This window comes from Mytilus californianus, unplaced genomic scaffold (assembly GCF_021869535.1).
Source record: "Mytilus californianus isolate M0D057914Y unplaced genomic scaffold, xbMytCali1.0.p SCAF_14, whole genome shotgun sequence".
In the NCBI taxonomy this organism is placed as follows: domain Eukaryota; kingdom Metazoa; phylum Mollusca; class Bivalvia; order Mytilida; family Mytilidae; genus Mytilus; species Mytilus californianus.
The window spans coordinates 25,523,034-25,544,916 of NW_026262626.1; the positions used below are offsets into that span (position 1 = coordinate 25,523,034).

Genomic DNA, 21,883 nt, shown 5'->3' on the forward strand with positions numbered 1-21,883 from the left:
TGTTGCATGGAAATAGTACAAATAGTGCCACTGCAAATGTAGTAGCTCTGGGAGAAAGTGAAAATGAAACATCACACTACGAAACCATTAATGATAATGAGATGATAGAATTTTCAAATGCTACAACCAGTGAAAATTGGTCTAATTTTTCTTGTACTTCAAACATTGCTCAATCTTTACAACAGGACATGATGTATTTGAACGTTATTGAATGCACCGACAATAAAAAATTAGATCAAAAAACCAGAACGAACGAAGAAGACCATGTGAGCATATCCAGTAGTTCGCTGAGAGAGGAAAGAAGGGCTTCGACATATATATTTTCGACAAAAAACGAGATGGAGGTTGAAAGTAACACACTTAACAAAGAATTTGCATTGGCTAATGAAAAAAATAATTTTGAAGACTGCAAAACAAGAATTAATTCCATTTCAGTGTCGTGTTCTTCTTCAGAACAGTCTGCGGGTGAGAAGATACCAGAAGAGGATAACAAAGCGTCCGAACATCTAAACCAATATATGTCTTTAAATGTGAATGATATGGAATATTTAAACAGTTACAGTACACTTATAACTGAAAACAAACTAAGGAAAAGTAGGTCCCAGAATTCATATAACAATGAACGTCCTTGAACATCGATCAGGCGGTAAAAGAGATCGTCTTGTCGCTTGAAGTGTTCATCATAGCTCATATTGTGACCGTTATTGTGTACATATATGCCGACTTTAAATATAATTTACTTACTTACTAAATAAATGTATTTGATAGCAATACCAAACTAGCAATTAAAATGTCGGGATATCTAATTTTTAGTTAAAGATACCGGTATGTGCATTAAGATTACGTCAATTAATGTAAGCATTGCAATTACCGACACAAAAATCAAAATCACTGTCAATATTGAATGACTTGATTATCCATTACTACATACCATATCTAAATATCTTCCATGTAGATAATGTGGGTTACACAAAAAACGTCGTGCATAGTTGCAATACTGCAATTTTTGAGAAAGATGTTTTACAGTTGATCAAATGATCTAAATGTTTCTTAATGCCTGTAGGTATGATGTCTTTTTAATTGTAATTTATATTTTTATTAAATTAAAATCAGTTTTATAATTTAAGTTTATAATTTTTCAAACATAAGAAATAACCAAATAATGCAGTTTCTCATTAAAGTTCCTGTATAAACAATGTATGTGATATGTCAAATAGCATATCTGCTTCTAGGTTATCATGGTTATGAGGTCTTCTTAATTTCACACAAATCGGAAGAATGTGCAGTTAATTTTAGAAGTCTGACAATATTTCGGTCTCATCTATAAAAAACATTCATAACATCTTGTTCCTTGAAAATGGTAACATAGCCATATATAAAAATAAGGAGAAATAGGATTTCAAATGAGACAACTATCCACCAGAGACCAAATGACTTGGATGTTAGGCTTAATTTTATAACTCATGGTTGTAGCATAAAAAATGTAATTATAAGAATTGAATGCTTCTTGTAATTAAAATTATTTATAGGGTTGTTAAAGCGTTTAACGTGCGCACATTTTTGGTATGTAGCGCTTCTGTCAACTCTTTTAGACCACAATGAAATAACAAAATAAGAGTTCAATTCTTAAAATTAAACAATGGGTATATGTATCAGAACGAGATCGAAGTCTATACATTACTTTGTCAGTCTTGTATTATTTTTAATTTTAGTTTCTTGTGTACAATTTGGAGTTTAGTATGGCGTTCATTATCACTGAACTAGTATATATTTGTTTAGGGGCCAGCTGAAGGACGCCTCCGGGTGCGGGAATTTCTCGCTGCATTGAAGACCTGTTGGTGACCTTCTGCTGTTGTCTGTTCTATGGTCGGGTTGTTGTCTCTTTGACACATTCCCCATTTCCATTCTCAATTTTATTACTGGTCCATTTTAATGTTTCTAAATTAAGAAATATATAACTAAAGAAATACCAATGGCCTTTTACTCACAATTCACCAAAAGGAATTCATCAATGATTGATAAATTAGTTAGCATAAAAATGGCATATAAATGTATATGAGAACCAAAAAAGTTCAGCACTTTGACAACAATTGCGTACAGTCTTGGAAATAAAAGAAATTTGGTTGAGCAGAAAGTACCCAAATAAAAAAAATGAAAACCGCGAAAAACAGGAAAGAGGTCCAGTGGCTGATTAAGATGAAACTACGTAGTAGTACCAGTACAATAGTTAAAAAACATTATAAATAACAATAACGAATCTAATTGTGATGCAACAGATGAGTATTTTAATGATTAATGTCTCCTTGGAGATGTCCCATGCCTATATGAGTATTTTGTTATTAATCTCTACTTGGAGAGTTTCTATAGGTCTAGATGGGAATTTTGACGATCAATATCTCCTTTGGCGGTTCCAAGCCAAGCTAAGTAAGCATTTTGATACTTTTATGTTTCCTTAGAGAGGTTCCAGATCTAAACATTTAGAGCGCCTCCATACTTAAAATATGATGAGCTAAAATAACTGAAACTGACAAAAAAGAAAAGTCAACATTTTTGAATTGAGATGATCCATAACTCCCTTATATGCATTTCTTCGTTTGCGCTCCGCAAGTCTTTAAACGCATTTATAGCGTTATTATGCCAGCACCAAATTACTAGGTAACTAGGCTTAAGTAAGCAAGTGGAAATAACAACTATGCAGACGATCTACATGGTGACATGCAACTATATATACAATATATGTACATTGTCGGAAAATATAAAATTTATTTGCACGAGCTTTAGAAACAGGACGAAAAGCGAGGCTCGCCGGGCTTTTCTCTTGTTTCGTAGCAAGTACAAATACATTTTATATTTCCGGCAATGTACATATATTGTTTTTATCCTGCAATTTACACCCGGTACTTGAACGTTAGTTGCTTAAATCCAAATCCTTGGCCTCTGATTTTTCAAAGAAATCGACATAGTTGAAACGTGGACCGCGAAGAGGACCCCAAAATGAAGTGTTACCCAGAAAGAAATATCCATTTAACCGCTTGCTCAACATGGAAGAGGGGTAACAGGAGACTTTATTTGTACAAGTACCAATCAAGCAAAAATTTATTTGTGTACCTGTTATTTGTACAATAGTTAGCTGATTTCAGGATAAAACGATGTAAGTAATAACATAAACGATACCAATTTTAATACACCAGATGCGCATTTCGACAATTTATTTCTCTTCAGTGGTGCTCGAGGCCAAAATATTTGAATATCCAAAATCTGATACAAATGATGAAGAGCTTATCAAACCAAAATGCACCTAAAGTATAGCCAAATCCAGACAAGGAATCAGAGCTTTGCATGAGGGAAATATATTCCTTAATTTCAAATAATTTCAAAAATTGTATTACAGCAAATTTTTATCAAACAATATCCGTATTTTCATGCCAGTACCGAAGATCAGGCTACTGGGCTGGTGAAACCCTCGGGGACTAACAGTCAACCAGCAGAGGTATCGACCCAGTGGTAGTAATAACATAAACGGTACCAATTTTAATGCACTAGATACGCATTTCGACAGATGTAAGTAAATGTTGCCGGCTTCGTTGGATTTGCACAATATACCAATACTACAGATGGGTAATAAAAAAGCAAAGTGCTCAAAAGAGTGATCTATACATTGAGTTTATCGTTAGACAGAAGTTAAGTCTATGGATGCATTAATCAAAAACAGCAATTTGAGGCGTTCATAACATTAAAATGATGAAAAAGCTGTTCCTTTTTGGAAATTCATTCTTAAATTTAAATTAAGTTTGTCAGGGAAAAAGCCATCACGTCATTGTCAATTGTAAACATAACATTAATTTGTCATTCAGAAATGAAAGTCAACTAACTGCAGGGAAATGCCGCCATATTTCTGTACATGCGTGATTATTCTATTATCAACAATACATTATACGGTCCAATTGCACAATATACCAATACTACAGATAGAGGTAATAAAAAAGGCAATAGTGCTCAAAAGAGATCTATAAATTGAATTTATCGTTAGACAGAAGTTAATTCTATGGATGCATTAATCAAAATCAGCAATTTGAGGCGTTCATAATATTAAAATGACGAAAAAGCTGTTCATTTTTGGAAATTCATTCTTAAATTTCAATTAAGTTTGTCAGAGAAAAAACCATCACGTCATTGTCAATTGTAAACCTAACATATTATAATTTGTCATTCAGAAATGAAAGTCAACTAACTGCAGGGAAATGCCGCCATATTTTTGTACATGCATGATTATTCTATTATCAACAAGACATTATACGGTCCAATTGATGTCGTTTTGAAATGTTGACGGGGGCGAGGTCAAAATATCAAACTTATTATGTTATGCAGTGTCCGTGAGAGAACCATGATGAGATACAGATACGTTATGTATAACTCTAGAGAGAGTTATACTATGTAATTGTAAAAACATCACTTCCTAATATCACGAATCGTAGTTGTTTTAGAAGTTTTAGTAAAATGACCATAATAAAGTGAGAGAAAACAACCATATAGTCTGCGGTTAAAAGTATCGTTCCGTCAACAATGATGGATAAGATATTTCGAACTTCTTATATATAGTAGGTCGTGAATGGCTTTGCTTATTCTTGAATTAGAGCATGCGTTGAAAAGCGGTCATAACGTTAAAGATATGACTAAATGACCGAAAAGTCTGTTGGTAAAAAATCATTATGCTGATTTATTTTGACATCGCGATGACCGTGAGGGCATTCCGATGTATTGCTATCGCCTAGATTTCCAGTACGTAACTTTCGTTTTGGGTTTGTAACCGATCTATAAACATGATAAATACGCGGATATTAACGAGTGCAAAATAACATTCCTTATCGTTTGTTATAAATACATCTCTTCAATGAATACTGATAACAATATTTTTGTTTTGAACATAAATTAATAATATGAAAATGTTTTGTCGTTAGATATATATATATATACATATATAACCATGTCTAAATTGAAAACAACGTTCAAACCTATGATTGCTTTGGATAAAAACCGCAATTTTTATACGTGTGCATGCAAAACAAATTTCTTGTATATATATATATATATATATATATATATATATATATATATAAAAGTAAAAACTCATTGATATGGTAAAGCATGCGGAAGAATATCTCAAGAACATTTTGCGATAATCCGGGCAAGGACCGGTAACTCTGCATGGAAGATTGTTTTTGCGGGAAAATATGCATGCCTACTCATATCAAATCTTTTAGAAAAATCGAATTTTTACAGAAAAGTGTCCACCATGCACTTGCACTGCACTCTTATTAGAATAGTAGAATAGAATGATATACAAATGGATGAAAATTATATATACATGTAACTGTTATATTAATATAATATATTATAACAACAAACCAGTGTATACTGATTTGTATCACTACAATATAATAGTTATTACGGTGAGGTTGAATTTCCTGTCATTTATTCATCATCCACGCACGAACTTGTCTCGGAAAAAAAATATCTCTGTACATTAACCTCAGTTTTAGGTATAGAGATGTGATTTTTTTCTGTGACAAGTGCTTTTGACAATCCACAAGATCTTGCGGTCATCCGATGTTCAGTACTTCAGTACTTTGATTAATTTTTGCTACAGGCAAACGAAACATATATGTATAACCAGGAAAAATGTTAATATTGAACCCAGCAGAGAGATATCGTTGAAACCACATCGAAATAAGGTCAATTAACGTTTCCAATATATTATTAAAAGGAAATATTTTCGAACATGTCGCGAATATCAACTTTACAGGAAATGAATAATTAACACATTTTTGTCTATCTTTCCGTGCTGAAAATGATGATTCATATATTACTATTATTTTGTCTACGACTATATATAGGTATGGAAAGCGTGGTTTTTTATGAGGCTGCTTCCCGTTGATTTTAGCTTTTGTTCTCTGTCATAAAAGTTCACTCAGTACTCGAAGTACGAAATTTGTGCTCGAAACACCAAATCCAGTATTTTAATTGGTTAATTTCTGAGTCAGAGTACAAAAGTAATGCTCGAAATTTTTATGACCGCGAGGCAAGATTGTATATCAGAATTCAAATGTAACTGAAAAATATGTGTTCGCTACTCTGTTAAATATATTGTAGTATTGATATCAGTTTATCAAAGAGATGTCAGTTGGATTTGTGTGTCAGATACAGGTACTTTTAAATGAATTGTTGCCGTGGGATTCAGGGGCTTGATAGCCATTTACGTGTTATAGAATATTTTTTCTCTTTTTCTCCCCAAAAACTCGTGAAAGGGGGGGGGGGGGGTGATGCAAAATTTTTTTCGATGTTTATCTGCCCTCCAACTCGAAAATGGCGTGTAGTTGCAAAGGAGTTTTATCGTTGTGATAAGAAGGAAACATTTTCTAATACCAATTATGAAGGTAATTAATACTATTCTTCCATTCCCAAGAACTAGAAAAAGATCGGTTAATTGATTGCAATGGTTGCATGTTGAATGTGTGTAAGATCCAGAGACAAATATTTGAAGCATGATCAATTCACGGAGACGGGCCTTTATAGAATGAAGAAAATTACTAAACATCCAGTGACATATATATTTTCATTAATTTCGACACGTTAAAACAGGTATCCAACCAAAATAACAGTAGGAAAATTTATAGTCATTTCTATTACATTTTGTTTTATTCTTTCGTTAAGTGAAGGAAATTAAACGACTAAAATTCCAGTGACAATTTTTTTGGAATATTTATATTGTCACGACAAAAACAAGTATCAACCAATTTATCAATATTGCCTCTTCGTTTATAGACCACGTTATACACTATATAGACTATCTTGTTGTTCTTTAGTTAGGAAGAAACTCAAATTGTTCCTTACTAAATTTATTTTCCATACATGTAATTATTCTGTTATTCAAAACTGAACTAAATATTTTTGCAATTCCATTAATAAGAGATATTCCTTTGTAGTTGTTTGGATCTGTTGTATCTCAAAAAGACTTTTAAATATTGGCACAAGCAGAGAATATTGTCATGCTTCAGGGGAATATCCAAGATCAAGAACAAGGTTATATAACTGTGTAACATTTAATTGTTATTAGACTACAATATTTAACTTCATTTACAATTGAGTCTGAACCTGGAGATTTTACATTTTAAGGGATTTTATTACTTTATTTACTTCATTTACTTTATTCATTTCATTGCAATTGTTTTTATTCTCTTTGGTTTTCAAAAGCTGGTTTATCTCAATTTCTGCTTTATTGCAAGGTTTGTTCCAAATTGTTTTTGCTTTTGAAAATGGTTTGTAATTTTATCTGACTTTATATCAATCCATGAGGTATTTATATTATTTTTTATAGAATTAAGTAGTTTCCAAAATTGTTACAAATATGATTTGCTATGTCATATACCATACAGACAATTTATTGTTGTCATTGCTTTGTCAATGTTCCTTGTCATGATGTTTGCTACTGGACAACAGTTTAAAATCGCATGACGGGTTAAATAAATGAATCAAAGTTAATGTATACGCCGATGAGAAAGCAACTCAACAACACACATTTTAAGATAATCATAAAATGCTTTCTATAATATACACGAAGCTCTAATTGCACCCCGAGTCTTGAAATAAACATAGCAAAGTTTAAATTTATTAAACATCTGGTATTTACACCAAATGATCCACATATGACATATGCGGAGCACCAGATGCATGCGCTTGAAATAAATGGAGAATGTGTCCATGGGACACAGATGATGCCCCCGTGGCATTTGACGTTATAAAGTGACATAAATTGAGAACCGTAAAAGTGACAACACCCAAATTCAAACCTGATCTGTGTTTTATGGTAATAAGCATTGTATATAAGTTTCATAACTGTATTGGTTGAGGCAAACTAAAGTGAGAGAATTAACGGAAACCAATTTTTGGACGTACGGACGGACAGGGGTAACACTAAATGCCCCCTCCGCTGCGACAGGGGCATACACATGTTGTTCCTATGTGCGATTTGTCATCGTTACGATTTTCACCGTTCTTTTCACTTCCATGTTTGTATGATCTAAAGTGGCGTCATTTACTTCTTTCATATTTATTGACAGAAAGTTGTTTTTATTTTTATAGTTACTTGTACAGTCAGCTTTTATGAAGACCACTGCCACGTATAAATTGCTTAATATACAACGTACTGGAAGAAAAAAAATAGGTAATCAAATTTCATCCCAAAATTAAAATCTTACAGATTTTCGAATATTTGAAAAGGTTGTCCAGTGAGAAACTTTCATATGTTTGACCGCTGCTTTACTGTCATGTACCGGTATTTATTAATACAACAGATGTTTTTATATCGTGACAGTTCGGCAATTAATTTACAAACATCTAGAAAATTCCGATGGCTATGAGTAGACCGATGTGTACGAAAGCTTAATCGAAAAAAGTTTTAAGGAAATTGTTTCATTCTCAGAACCAACAGGAATACTTTGAAAAATGGAACAATGGAAAAACTAAATGAAATCCTTGGTAAATGTCTGACTCAATGAGACTACAACCTTACGGCACTCAACCCAATAAACATTTAGAGGTCAACATGTTGTCTTCAACAATAAATATCATTATTAAATATTCTTTGATTAATATGAAGAAAATATTGTTATTTAACTTTTCTTATTTAAGTTACGGTAATTGTTTTTCTTCTTCTTCAGACAGACATACTATAAGCTCCAAGAGCACTTTAAGGTCAAGTTACATAAGTTGTCAGTTTGTTTTCGATCTATGAGTTTGACTGTCCCTCTGGTATCTTTCGTCCCTCTTTTACAGTAAATGGGCTTAGCCTATGTCACAGATTTTCTTAAAATTTTGCATACACCTTTGGCTCGTTGAACTTGAACTGAAAACCGAAAAATATAATGTCTTTATCTAATCTTATCTTTTATTTTCTGAAATATTACTGATTGAATTCTTTGAGTTATAATAAGTAAAAATTATCATGCTGGTGGGCTTAAAGTGATAGACATAGATATATATATATATAGAATCCATAAATATTAATAGGTGAACATTTGTATAGAAAGCACATAGAATGGGCGAAAAACGTTCTTATATTTGTCTTAAAATCAAATTTCCTATTTTTAATACATAATTTTTTTTTTAAACTATGTGTTGTTGATAAAAAAAAATCCGTTTTAATGATGAAAAAATAATAATAGGGTCACTGACTTCGATTTTACGGTATACATTATTCAAAGTGGTGTACTATGTGAAAAAATACCACAGAACGTTGAAATAACCGTGGTCGTCATCGCGTTTAGGCCGTAAAACGTCGATTTTTGACGATTTTCACTACCAACACCAAAATCGATGATTGTGGTCAAGTTTGGTTAAATTTATTCCACTAGTTTCAGAGAAGATTTTTGTAAAAAAAAAGACAACGGACGCCAAGTGATGAGAAAAGCTCACCTTTTCATGTGTAAAGAGAGTGCAAGGAGGATCTCTGCACGTTAAGAAACTTTGCAACAACTCTTTCAGGTGTTCGTAGATGCCCTGTTCCAATGCTAAATTTCTGTCCAACCTACCTTCATTTTCAAGTGGCAGTCCAGATTTCTAGCCCTATATCCCGATTGACTCCTATAACAGGACCTACCTATTGCATGTATTGTTAATTTGTTCTCATCCAGAACTTGCGTAAAATATTTGCTCCTGGACGTTTAAAAAGCAGCTAACAATCAATCATTGTTCAAGAAACTACACATTTTTTAAAATGCATTAAAAAACATTCTTTCAACGCATATGCCTATACTATTAATATTTTCCAAATTAAGTTACAAGGGGGTGTGGTTCCAGGAAAAATCAATGTGAATTAAGTAATTTATCATATATAGAACTTTTGATGTGGTCTCTAATAGCAATTCAAAATGATTATTCTGTCCATATCTCTTTGTCTTCCATGTGTGCGGTTAACACACATAAAAAAACATCATAATGTATAGTTACAATGCTACCATTCTTGAAGAAGACAATTTTTTTTGGAAATTAAAATGGTCTAATTTTTATCTGTATAGGTCACTGAATTTACATGATTTCTTTTTTATTTATTTTTTTATGAAACAAAACCATTTGTATTTTTTCAAGAACGAGAAGTTACCAAATGACGCCTGAATTACCTTTATCCGAATTGTTCTTGTATAAAATATGTATGTTATATTTAAAATAACATATCTGCTACGTGATTATTATAAGGATTTGCATGTATAGTAAGACTATACAAATCCTTGATTATTAGGAACAATTGATGTCTTCTAATTTCCAATGAAACAATTCAAATATATCTGCAATTACAATTAAAAATAACCAAGGGTCCAAAAGCATGAATCCAATGAATTATTTTAAAATTGAAGGGCATCTATCTTTTTCAGAAACATAGACTTCAAAGGTTTCACTCTGGGACTAAAACATGACTGTTGTCCCCAGCTACAATTGCCAAATTTATTGGTGAAACCAATACCAAAATTATTTCCTTTAAGTATTGCAAAATAACATCATTTTCAAATTATGACTTTTTCTGAAATAAAAGAAATATAGATTAACCTGTTATAAGGGCCCTGCATCTGAAATAGAGGATGCAGGAGCCCTATAGTTTTCACTTTGTCTGTCTGTCTGTCAACATGTTTTTCAATGCAAAAACTCAAAAACTAAAGGTAGGAGGCTAATTAAATTTTGCACAAATATTGTACATAATATGTAGATGTGTATTTCATATTCTGGTGAAATTCAGCTCATTAGTTTTGGAAAAAACTTTGTTTTTGTTAAAAAAATCACAAATTTGGAGAAATGTCTTTTGTAAACACAAAACCTCCAAATATTTAGGTAGTAGGTCAATGAAATTTAGCACAGTTGGTATGCATAATAAGTAGATGTTCATATCATATTTGGTAAAAAAGAAAATGGTAAAAGCCTTTTGTTGAAAAAATAACAAATTTTGAGAAGCATCTTCTTGTAATATATGTCATCAAAAATTGATATATATTATATATAGCCAAAATATGCATTCAAAATTGTTTTCTCGGGTCAGTATTGTGTAAGCAACTCAATTATTGTTAAAAAATGATAATCATATTTTTGGATAGGATTTAATGAAAAAGGTATCATTTGTCATTAAGAAATGATTCTCTGTGTAAAAATTATTGGTTGCCCAACATAATACATATATAGCTTGTGCTTAAATTTTAACAAAACATGTATAAATCGAGAACATATCCTGAATTAATTACTGGTGTCAAAATTTATAAAAATTATGAATCTTTGCTTTGTATGCATCAGTCTCTTTGCCTCTCATAAAAATGTGCAAGCGGGGCCCTTGCTGATATGTCAGTTTTCTCTAGTTTAATTAGGTACCAATGACTTAAATAACATCTTTTGTAATAACAACATAATTTATTCTTTCCATGTTTGAATAAACGAAATAGGTAAATTCAAAATGTTGAAATAGCCAAAAGACACCATATAACTATGTATAAAAATAAGGAGATCTGGTATGATTGCCCATGAGACAACTACCCTAGTATCCACCAGAGACCAAGTGGCATTGGAGTAAGCAAGTGCTGTCACTGTACAGCATTCAACAATGATCAAAACTATACCAAACATCTAATGTCCTACTGAGATCAAGAGTTGTGTAATTAGTGCTTATAACAAGTAAATGATTACGTAGGTCAAGAAGCTTGGCTATTCAAATTGTTATATGCAGCTGTTAATTGACAAACAAAAAAATAATCTTATCATCTTAGTAATGAAGTCTGAAGTAATTTATGCAGGTGTATATTGACAAGAATTTACCTCATAAGTTTTGCTCTAAACCATATGTGAAAAACCAAAAATGTAAAACATTGTTCAAAGAGCAATAAATGTTAAATAACAGATACATTTGAACATGCAAAGGAGCACTTGACTGTATATCTGCATGAATATAACAAATGATTGAATATCTTTTTGTGGTCTGAGATTTAACTTTTTAAGGGGATCATAAAAATATCAAAAAGTGTCGCTCACCTTGGTCTATATGCATATCAAACAAAGGACACTATCCAACATTGTAGATGAAAATAGACTTCATGACAAAAACGTCTATTTTGTTGATCTTTTAGTCTGTTAAGTTTCTCTCTATCTTCTTTAGTTTTCGCTCAAATCACAAAAGAGGGTAAAAAAAAAAATTCCTCATTAATCTTATTATCTTAGTGATGAAGTCTGAAGTAATTTATGCAGGTGTATATTGACAAGGGCAATGTAAAGGGCAATGACTCCTTATGAAGTCAAGTGCTTCATAAGGGCAATTACTCCTATGAAGAGTGACAGTCTACTAACTATATCGGCAAAATTTGACTTTTTAATAAATCTTGCCTTGCCAGTGGCGGATCCAGAGGGGGGCGTAGAAGGCGTACGCCCCCCCCCCCCTTTTGCTTGCACTTTTTTTTTTTTTTTTTTTTGTAAAATGATTGATTAGACTAGACTCCGTGAACTTTACCATTTCCCGTGTATTTAATTTTTATGCGACAATTCTTTACTTATAAAGATATTTTTCGCTCGTATTTACTGTAATATATTATTGATTATGTGAAAGTCATGTGATTCGCAACGGTGGAGTTGTCCAGTGCGTCGAAAAAACGTCACTCAGTCATTTTGAAATTCAAATTACAGTAACACATTGCTTAGGCTGAGGGTGACAAGCCTGACACCTTCAAAGCGACAAAGGATTGAGCAAGAACGTATTGACTTCTATTTCACAATTCCACCAAACAGAAAGTAATACTCTATTACACTCTCATGAAAAAAAAAGTTCCACAGCAATATTATTTACCTACGAAAACATGTTTAACCCCACACGCCCCAGCCTATTAATAACATAGCTGAATAATGATCCCCAGTCAGTAAGCTCTAGATAGATTTAAAGTCTATGGTACGGACCATTTGATTTGAGGGGGCAGTCTGGGATATTTGAGAGAACAAATTCTGACCCTGATTTTTGCCTTAAACAAAAAATTCTGGCCGTATCTGAATTGAAAACTATAATCTTGTCCACTTTTTTGCTATTAGAAACAAAAATGTCCAACTGAATTATTTAGCATTAAATGAACATGATGAATAAAAACGGGCTTAATGTTTTGGGGGCCGAGGGTTTACATGTAAATCCCGTATCTGACCGGAATGTCTGTTTCGCCGAACTGATATATTGAATAATTTTTTCAAGGCCCGACTGCAACCTGCCTGCTGGGTGTGGCATTTCAGACTCATTCGTAGCCTTTGGTTGATTTGGAACCCCTCACTTCCCTTGTTGGGTGAAACATTTCAACATTTGGATAAAAATTGCGTGTTTGTCTTTCTTAACTCGTATCGGTCGTATTGTAAATTTCATTGAACAGCCCGGCGTTTATCTTGTTTACAACAAGAAATCTGTGTGAGGATATGCTAACTAAACATACAACAAACGAGAATTTTCCATGTCCATTTTTTACTGACAAGTCCCACATCAAATATATTAGTACATAGCTTTGGATCCATCCAATTATTTTATAATAGTCAATTAATGGGGAGAATACGGCATCAAAAATGACCAAGTTGAACCCTTACACTTTTACTATAAATATACATGCCATGTCAGGAACCGTTAAAAAATGAATTTTACACTTATTTTATGTTTTTAAGTCAAAACAGGGCCAACGAATTTTCGCCTCGCTCTACGCTCGGCAAACTTTACATACTTCGCCCCCCTTTCCAAAATCCTGGATCCGCCCCTGCTTGCTGATCATTTTTGTGATTTAAAGTGCCTATTTATCTATTATAATTTAAAATTTATGCAAAAAGGAAAAAAAATGTTTCTCTCTAAATATCATAGTTTTCATGATAATAGGCAAAAAAGAAAAAAAAAAGTAAAATTTGTCATTTATGGGCAATAACTCCTATAAGAATTTGTCTACCAGTTTTGAAGTATATGTAAATTAGAAAATTATTTCAACCTCAAGACTGACTTCGTAAAGGAGGCTTATTTATCAATTAAAGATTTTAATATAAGAAGAGCTATATGTAAATTGAGAATAAGTGCACATGATCTTAAAATTGAGAAAGATAGGTATAGTAAAAAATACATAGAGAGAAGTCAGCGTCTATGTCATCACTGCCTATCACATGGATCAAATTCTATTGAAGATGAGACCCATTTCACAGTAAGTTGTCCTTTATATAACGAACAGAGAAAATTATTATGGGATAAAGTAAACAGTTTTTGTAATAATTTTAAAGAATTACCCAAGGATAAAAAATATTTCTGGCTGTTCACAAATGAGCATTTACCAACTCTTATGTGCCTAGGCAATTATATAATTAAGTGTTTAGAAATAAGATCCAGGTGGATACAAAATATATAAAATTATTATGCAATTATTGTTAATGTTATGTAAGACACATGATGTGTTAGGCTCTGATCCTGTCCAATATATGATAGTATTATATTAGGATATAGTTTTTCTTTTTTCCAATCATATTGTGCTTAATATTGTTGTAAATGATGCCCTTTATGGGTTCTTGATTAGATTAATAAAATTCTTAAATTCTAAATTCTTAAATTCTTATATGGACAATTGGTAGAGCTCATTATTCTGAATATTTTTGTTCCTTTCAGATTTTCTCAATTTATAACGATTCAAAAAATAATAGACAAAACTTGCACTTTACCCCCTATGTTCTATTTATAGCCATGTCCGCCATGTTGATTGGTAGGCAGGGTCATTGGACACATTTTTTAAACTAGATACCCTAATGATGATTGTGGCTAAGTTTGGTTAAATTTGTCTACGTAGTTTCAGAGGAGAAGATTTTTGTAAAAGATTACAATAAAATGCTCCGCTGGGCGCAGCTTGATACGACCGCAGACGTCGAACCCTGAACAGTTGGGGCAAGTATGGACACAACATTCAAGCTTGATACAGCACTGAATTTGGATTGTGATTAAATATTTGACACAGCATAGGTTTCTGACACAGAATGAATGTGGTCTAAGAACTAAAAAAATTTAATTTACCTATTCAAACCATATCATTATTATTTGCTTTTATATATAAATCAGAAATAACCAATTTAAAATGGAAAATTTTAAAGAAAAACTAGAGGCTCTCAAGAGCCTGTGTCGCTCACCTGTATTCAATGATGCTTTGGAAATCATGTAAAATAAGGTTAAAATCATAATTGATAGTATTAGATATTAGATATTATAATGATATCTAAGATAATAACAAAAAACTGCAAAATTTTTGTAAAATTACTTACTCAGGGGCAGCAACCCAACAACGGGTTGTTGGATTCGTCTGACAATTTCAGGGCAGATAAATCTAAATCTGATGAACATTTTTGCCATCTGTCAGATTTGCTCTAAATGCTTTAGTTTCAGAGATATAAACCAAAAACTGCATTTTACCCCTATGTTCTATTTTTAACCAAGTCGGCCATAATGGTTAGAAGGCGGGGTCATCGGACAAATTTTTTAAACTAAATACCCTAATAATGATTATGGCCAAGTATGGTTAAATTTGTCTCAGTAGTTTCAGAGAAGAAGATTTTTGTAAACGATTACAAAAATTTACGAAAAATTGTTAAAAATTGACTATTAAGGGCAATAACTCCTAAAGGGGTCGACTGACAATTTTGGTCATGACAACTTATTTGTAGATCTTACTTTGCTGAACATTATTGCTGTTTACAGTTTATCTCTATCTATAATAATATTCAAGATAATGACCAAAAACTGCAAAATTTCCTTAAAATTACCAATTCAGGGGCAGCAACCCAACAACGGGTTGTCAGATTTGTCTGAAAGGTTCAGGGCAGATAGATCTTGACCTGATAATCAGTTTTACCCGTGTCAGATTTACTCTAAATGCTTTGGTTTCAGAGATATAAGCCAAAATCTACATTTTACCCCTATCTTCTTTTTTTAGCCAAGGCGGCCGTCTTGGTTGGTTAACGGGGTTATCGGACACATTTTTTAAACTAGATACCCTAATGATGATTGTGGCCAAGTTTGGTTAAATTTGGCCCAGTGGTTTCAGAGGAGAAGATTTTTGTAAAAAGCTAACGACGACGGACGACGATGACGACGACGACGACGACATCAACGACTGACGACGGACGCCAAGTGATGAGAAAAGTTCACTTGGCCCGTTGGGCCCGGTGAGCTAAAAAAGGAAAAAAAGGGGAAAAAAAATCCCTCCCCCAAATTTTTTGAACCCCCTTATGATTCATCACCCCCAAACTCAATCCCAGCCTTCCCTTTGTGGTATGGTACCTTGCAGTACAATTTCAGAGAGATCCATACACTTGAACACAAGTTATTGTCTGGAAACTAGAAAAATGCTTGTTTTTAGGCCCCTTCTTGGCCCCAAATTCCTAAACGTTTAGGGCAATTACCCCAAAACTCAAATCCAGCTTTCCCTTTGTGATATGGAACCTTGTAGTACAATTTCAGAGAGATCCATACACTTAAACACAAGTTATTGTCTGGAAACTAGTAAAATGTGTTTTTTGGCCCCTTTTTGGCCCCAAATTCCTAAACGTTTAGGGCAATTACCCCCAAACTCAAACCCAGCTTTCCCTTTGTGATATGGAACCTTGTAGTACAATTTCAGAAAGATCCATACACTTACACACAAGTTATTGTCCTGAAACTAGAAAAATGCTTGTTTTTGGTCCCTTTTTGGCCCCCAATTCCTAAACGTTTCATCAATTACCCCCAAACTCAATTCCAGCTTTCCCTTTGTGATATGGAACCTTGTAGTACAATTTCAGAAAGATCCATACACTTACACACAAGTTATTGTCATGAAACTAGAAAAATGCTTGTTTTTTGCCCCTTTTTTTGCCCCTAATTCCTAAAATTTTGAGGCAATTACCCCCAAAATCAATCCCAGCATTCCTTTTGTGATATGGATCCTTGTGGTACAATGTCAGAGAGATCCATACACTAACACATAAGTTATGTCTGGAAGTTACAAAAATGCTTATTTTTGGCCCCTTTTTGGCCCCTAATTCCTTTACTGTTAGTACCATAACCCCCAAAATCCCAACCTTCCTTTTGTGGTATTGAACCTTGTGGTAAAATTTCATAGAGATCCATTCACTTAAACTAAAGTTAGAGTGCGAAAACTAATGTGGCTTCGGACGACACAGGACGACACCGGATGACAACGACGACGACGACGCCAACGTCATACCAATATACGACCACAAAATTTTTTTTGCGGTTGTATAAAAACTGCAAAATTTCCTTAAAATTACCAATTCAGGGGTACCAACCTAACAACGGGTTGTCTGATTCGTCTGAAAGTATCAGGGCAGATAGAACTTAACCTGATGAACATTTTTACCATCTGTCAGATTTTCTCTATATGCTTTAGTGTCGGAGATATAAGCCAAAAACTGCATTTTACCCCTATGTTCTATTTTTAGCCATGTCGGCCATCTTGGTCAGCAGGCGGGATCATCAGGCACATTTTTTAAAGTAGATACATCAATGATGATTGTGGCCAAGTTTTATTAAATTTGGCCCAGTAGTTTCAGAGGAGAAGATTTTTTGTAAAAGTTCACAAAAATTTATGAAAAATTGTTAAAAATTGACTATAAAGGGCAATAACTCCTTAAGGGGTCAATTGACCATTTTGGTCTTATTGACTTATTTTTAGATCTCACTTTGCTGTACAGTATTGCTGTTTACAGTTTATCTCTATCTATAATAATATTGAAAATAGTAACCAAAAACTGCAAAAATTTCCTTAAAATTACCAATTCAGGGGGAGCAACCAAACAATGGTTTGTCTGATTTGTCTCTAAATGCTTTAGTTTCAGAGATATAAGTCAAAAACTGCATTTTACCCCTATGTTCTATTTTTAGCCATGTTGGCTATCTTGGTCAGCAGGCGGGATCATCAGACACATTTTTTAAAGTAGATAAATAATGAATGATGGACGATGACAGACAACAGACGCCAAGTGATGAGAAAAGCTAACTTGGCCTTTTAGGCCAGGTGAGCTAATAAAGGGAGTTGTAGTGATCAGGCCTAATTATCAATAGCTGATCCAAAAGGTTCTTTTTGAACTGACAATGATCTTTATTAGTGTTTCACTGTTTTCGCCCTGATCTTACAGCAGCCAGATCACTTAGAATTTATAGACTCTGAGTCATCAAATATATATGGTAGTTTTAAACCAAGGTAATGGAAATTTTTATGACCAAGAATAATTGAAATAGACTGATTAGTTTAAAAGAGAACTTTCTTTTTAATAAATGTGGATAGTGTCCACATGTGGACACAGATGATGCCCCCGCTTGCATATCATATAGTTATAAAGGGACATAACTGAAGAGCGGTAAAAGTGATGCTACCCAAATTTGAACTTGATCTGAGTTTTGTGGTAATAAGCACTGTGTGTAAGTCTCATAACATTTGGTTGAGGCTAACTTAAGTAGAGAACAGAAACTAAAAATTCAGCAATTTTTCTATTTGTAAACACGCATAACTCTAGAACAGTTGTGTATAAGTTTTATAACATTTGGTTGAAACAAACTAAAGTAAGAGAACGGAAACGAAAAATTCAGCAATTTTTATGTTTATAAAGGGACATAACTCAAGAATGGTAAAAGTGTCGCCACCAAATTTCGTACTTAATCTGTATTATGTTGTAATAAGCATTGTGTATGAAGAAAATAAAATTTTTGCAATTTTTCCATTTATAAAGGAGCATAACTCTAGAACGTTGAAAGTGACGCCACCAAAATTCAAACTTGATCTGTGTTTTGTGGTAGTTAGCATTGTGTAGAAGTTTCACAACATTTGGTTGAGGCAAACTTAAGTTACAGAACAGAAACTAAAAATTTTGCAATTTTTCCATTTTTAAAGGGCATAACTCTAGAACGGTTAAAGTGACGCCACCAAAATTCAAACTTAATCTGTGTTTTGTGGTAATAAGCATCGTGTATAAGTTTCATAGCATTTGGTTGATGCAAACTTAAGTAAGAGAACGGAAACTAAAAATTTTGCAATTTTTCCATTTATAAAGGGGCATAACTCTAGAGCGGTTAAAGTGACACCACCAAAATTCAATGTTGATCTGTGTTTTGTGGTAATAAGCATTGTGTATAAGTTTCATAACATAACATTTGGTTGAGGCAAACTCAAGTTAGAGGATGGAAACCAATTTTGGGACGTACATACGTAAGTACAGACGGACAAGGGTAAAACCTAATACCCCCACCGCTACGGCGGGGGCATAATAAGAAAATAAATGTTTATTGTAAAAATAAGGAAATGTGGTATGATTGTCAATTAGACTATAAACCAAGACAAAAGGTAGAGAATGTAAACATCAACAGGACATGTACAGCCTTCAACAATGGCCAAAACCCATACTGTATAGTAAGCTAAAAAAGCATATATTAACACCAGTTGAGAACAAAAGCTCAAATTACACTTTCAGTTATGTATAAACTTTTACATAAACTTTTTTGGTACATGTACAATAGAAAGAATATGTTAGCAACACCTAAAGCCACGACACAAAGTATTACATGTGTTTAAGTCATGTTGATCAAACATAGGATCATATAGAAAATTACGTAGTTTTGATTTGAAACAAGCAGAATAATTTAAAGTTTTAACATCAGTTGGTGAAAAAACAATATGTACACTGTTGGTTTTATGTAGTATCCATCATTCATTCTTGGGTCAACAGTTTTACCTTGTCAAATCTTTCAAGATGGTGATACTGACTAACACTTAATTACACACCAACAGTTAAAGATTTTAGATGCATGATCATTCATACTGTTGTGATATCCTTTAACTTTATAAGGCAAGGGTAAGAATACATATCTGTAATTGTCTTGAAGGGTAGAAGTATTATTGGTAAGTATATGAGCATCATATGCTAACAGATTTTTCAGTGTTCCTTGATCTTTTTACTTTTGTAGGATGATGGGACAGCTATATTGAAGTTGTCAAAAATAAATACAAGAAAGCAAAATGTAAAAAGTAGGTCACAATGACTTATTTTTTACTAGATGCTCACTTCGTCACAAAGGTTTGTGTACATCCTCTTGCACATGAGAAGCTTGATCAAACAAACCAAAGATTTTGGTCAATGGACAATAGTCATATTATTGTACCATGGGGATATATCAAGTAAAAAGATGAGATACTAGTTAGAAATATTACCTGGTGAAATAGAGAGAGTGACATGTATATTCCTTATTTTAATGATAGATTGAATGCTTAACATCCAGTTTTAAATATTCCTCATTTTATTAAAGGCAGAGAGGCTTTTCCCATTTGAACAACAAAAGCCTTATATCAATTTAAGAAACATGTAATGATGTATTTTATTTAAAATTGCAGCAATGATAGCACATTAAAATGAATGACATATGTAACATGATCTTGGATGATAGCGATAAAATGAAAATACGTTCTAGCATCAATATTGATTTTTGAAATACATTCGGCTACTTCTAAACCAGAACACTTTTTGGACCTGGTCACTGGTTAATTGTACTCTTGATTTTCTGGAGATCAATCTTGGATACACTTATTTTTCCTCTCAATTGTTATAAGGTATTGATTTTCCTGATTTGACATTACAATATTTCATCCATCTCAGTCCCAGTATTTTATCACACCATCCCATCCACATGATGCCACTTTTGAGGTTTCGTGAGGATGCCATAACACAGTGGCACACACATCATCGTGAGCTTTGAATTTTGTATAAAGTTTAGTTGTTTTCCAGTCCCATACATAAAGTTTTCCATCTGCATCTCCTGATATCACATAACTGAAATAACAAAAAAATCATATATAGATTTGAAACATTTCACTCAAACAGGTGCTATTGGCTGTCTTGAATTTGTTTTGAAATGTGGTCTTTTTTTACCTGTAGAAGGCCTCATCCTGACTTTGAGATTAAAACAGTAGTACAGATGCTGTTCCTTTGCTTTGGTTTTGTCAAGTGCATGTAGTGATCATTTTTATGATGGTTAGAGAGTATGTGCAGTCTCTTTTTCAACTTAATGCCAATAATTGTGCAGGAAAATTAATTTTTATTCCATTAACATCTTGTTGAGATTTGGGATGATTAAAGATGAACATATGGAACCAATATTTGTCTATTTTTGGAGACCTTATGATGACCCTTACATATCTTTGTTGTTTTAATCTTTTGTTGTGTTGCTGTCATGTTGACTTATATGCCATATCTGCTTTTTATATGTAATTTAATATTCCTGTTTCACTTTGTGTATAAAATACAAAATAATAGTTTTTTTGTACATTTTTTGTAAAGGCGTAATCAGATGGAACCAAACTTTTTGTCAATTTTTTCTAACGTTTTCATATAAGAAAAATAAAATGCTTTCAGTGTGATACAACAGCAGAGGTCGAACCCTGAACAGTTGGGGCAAATTTGGACACAATATTCAAGCTTGATACTGTCTGAATTTGGATTGTGATCAAATTTTTTGACATAATATAGGTTTCTGACACAAAATAAATGTGGTCAAAGATCTTATAAATCCATTGCGCAATACTGTGCAATTGAAGATTTCTTCTTGAAACTTTTCAAAAATTCGAAATTTAAAAAATTTTGAAAAAAAAATATGAATCCCTTAAAAAAATTTGGAAAAAAATCCCCCCCCCCCAACTTTTTGAAACCCCCCTTGGAGCAATAACCCCAAAACTCAATCCCAGCCTTTCCTTTGTAGTATGGAACCTTGTAGTACAATTTCAGAGAGATCCATACACTTACACACACACAAGTTATTGTCCGGAAACTAGAAAAA

General features: G+C 33.0%; 1 protein-coding gene across 1 annotated transcript in view; it reads right to left on the reverse strand.

Annotated features, from left to right (window-relative positions):
- Positions 1-20,399: 20,399 nt before the first annotated feature.
- The window catches only part of LOC127724588 (pre-mRNA-processing factor 17-like), a 33,349-nt gene continuing 31,865 nt past the window's right edge, over positions 20,400-21,883 (reverse strand). The window contains exon 14 of the mRNA XM_052231606.1: positions 20,400-20,880. Coding sequence (XP_052087566.1) covers positions 20,703-20,880 — 178 coding nt within the window. The 3' untranslated portion in view covers positions 20,400-20,702. The remainder of the gene's footprint in view (positions 20,881-21,883) is intronic.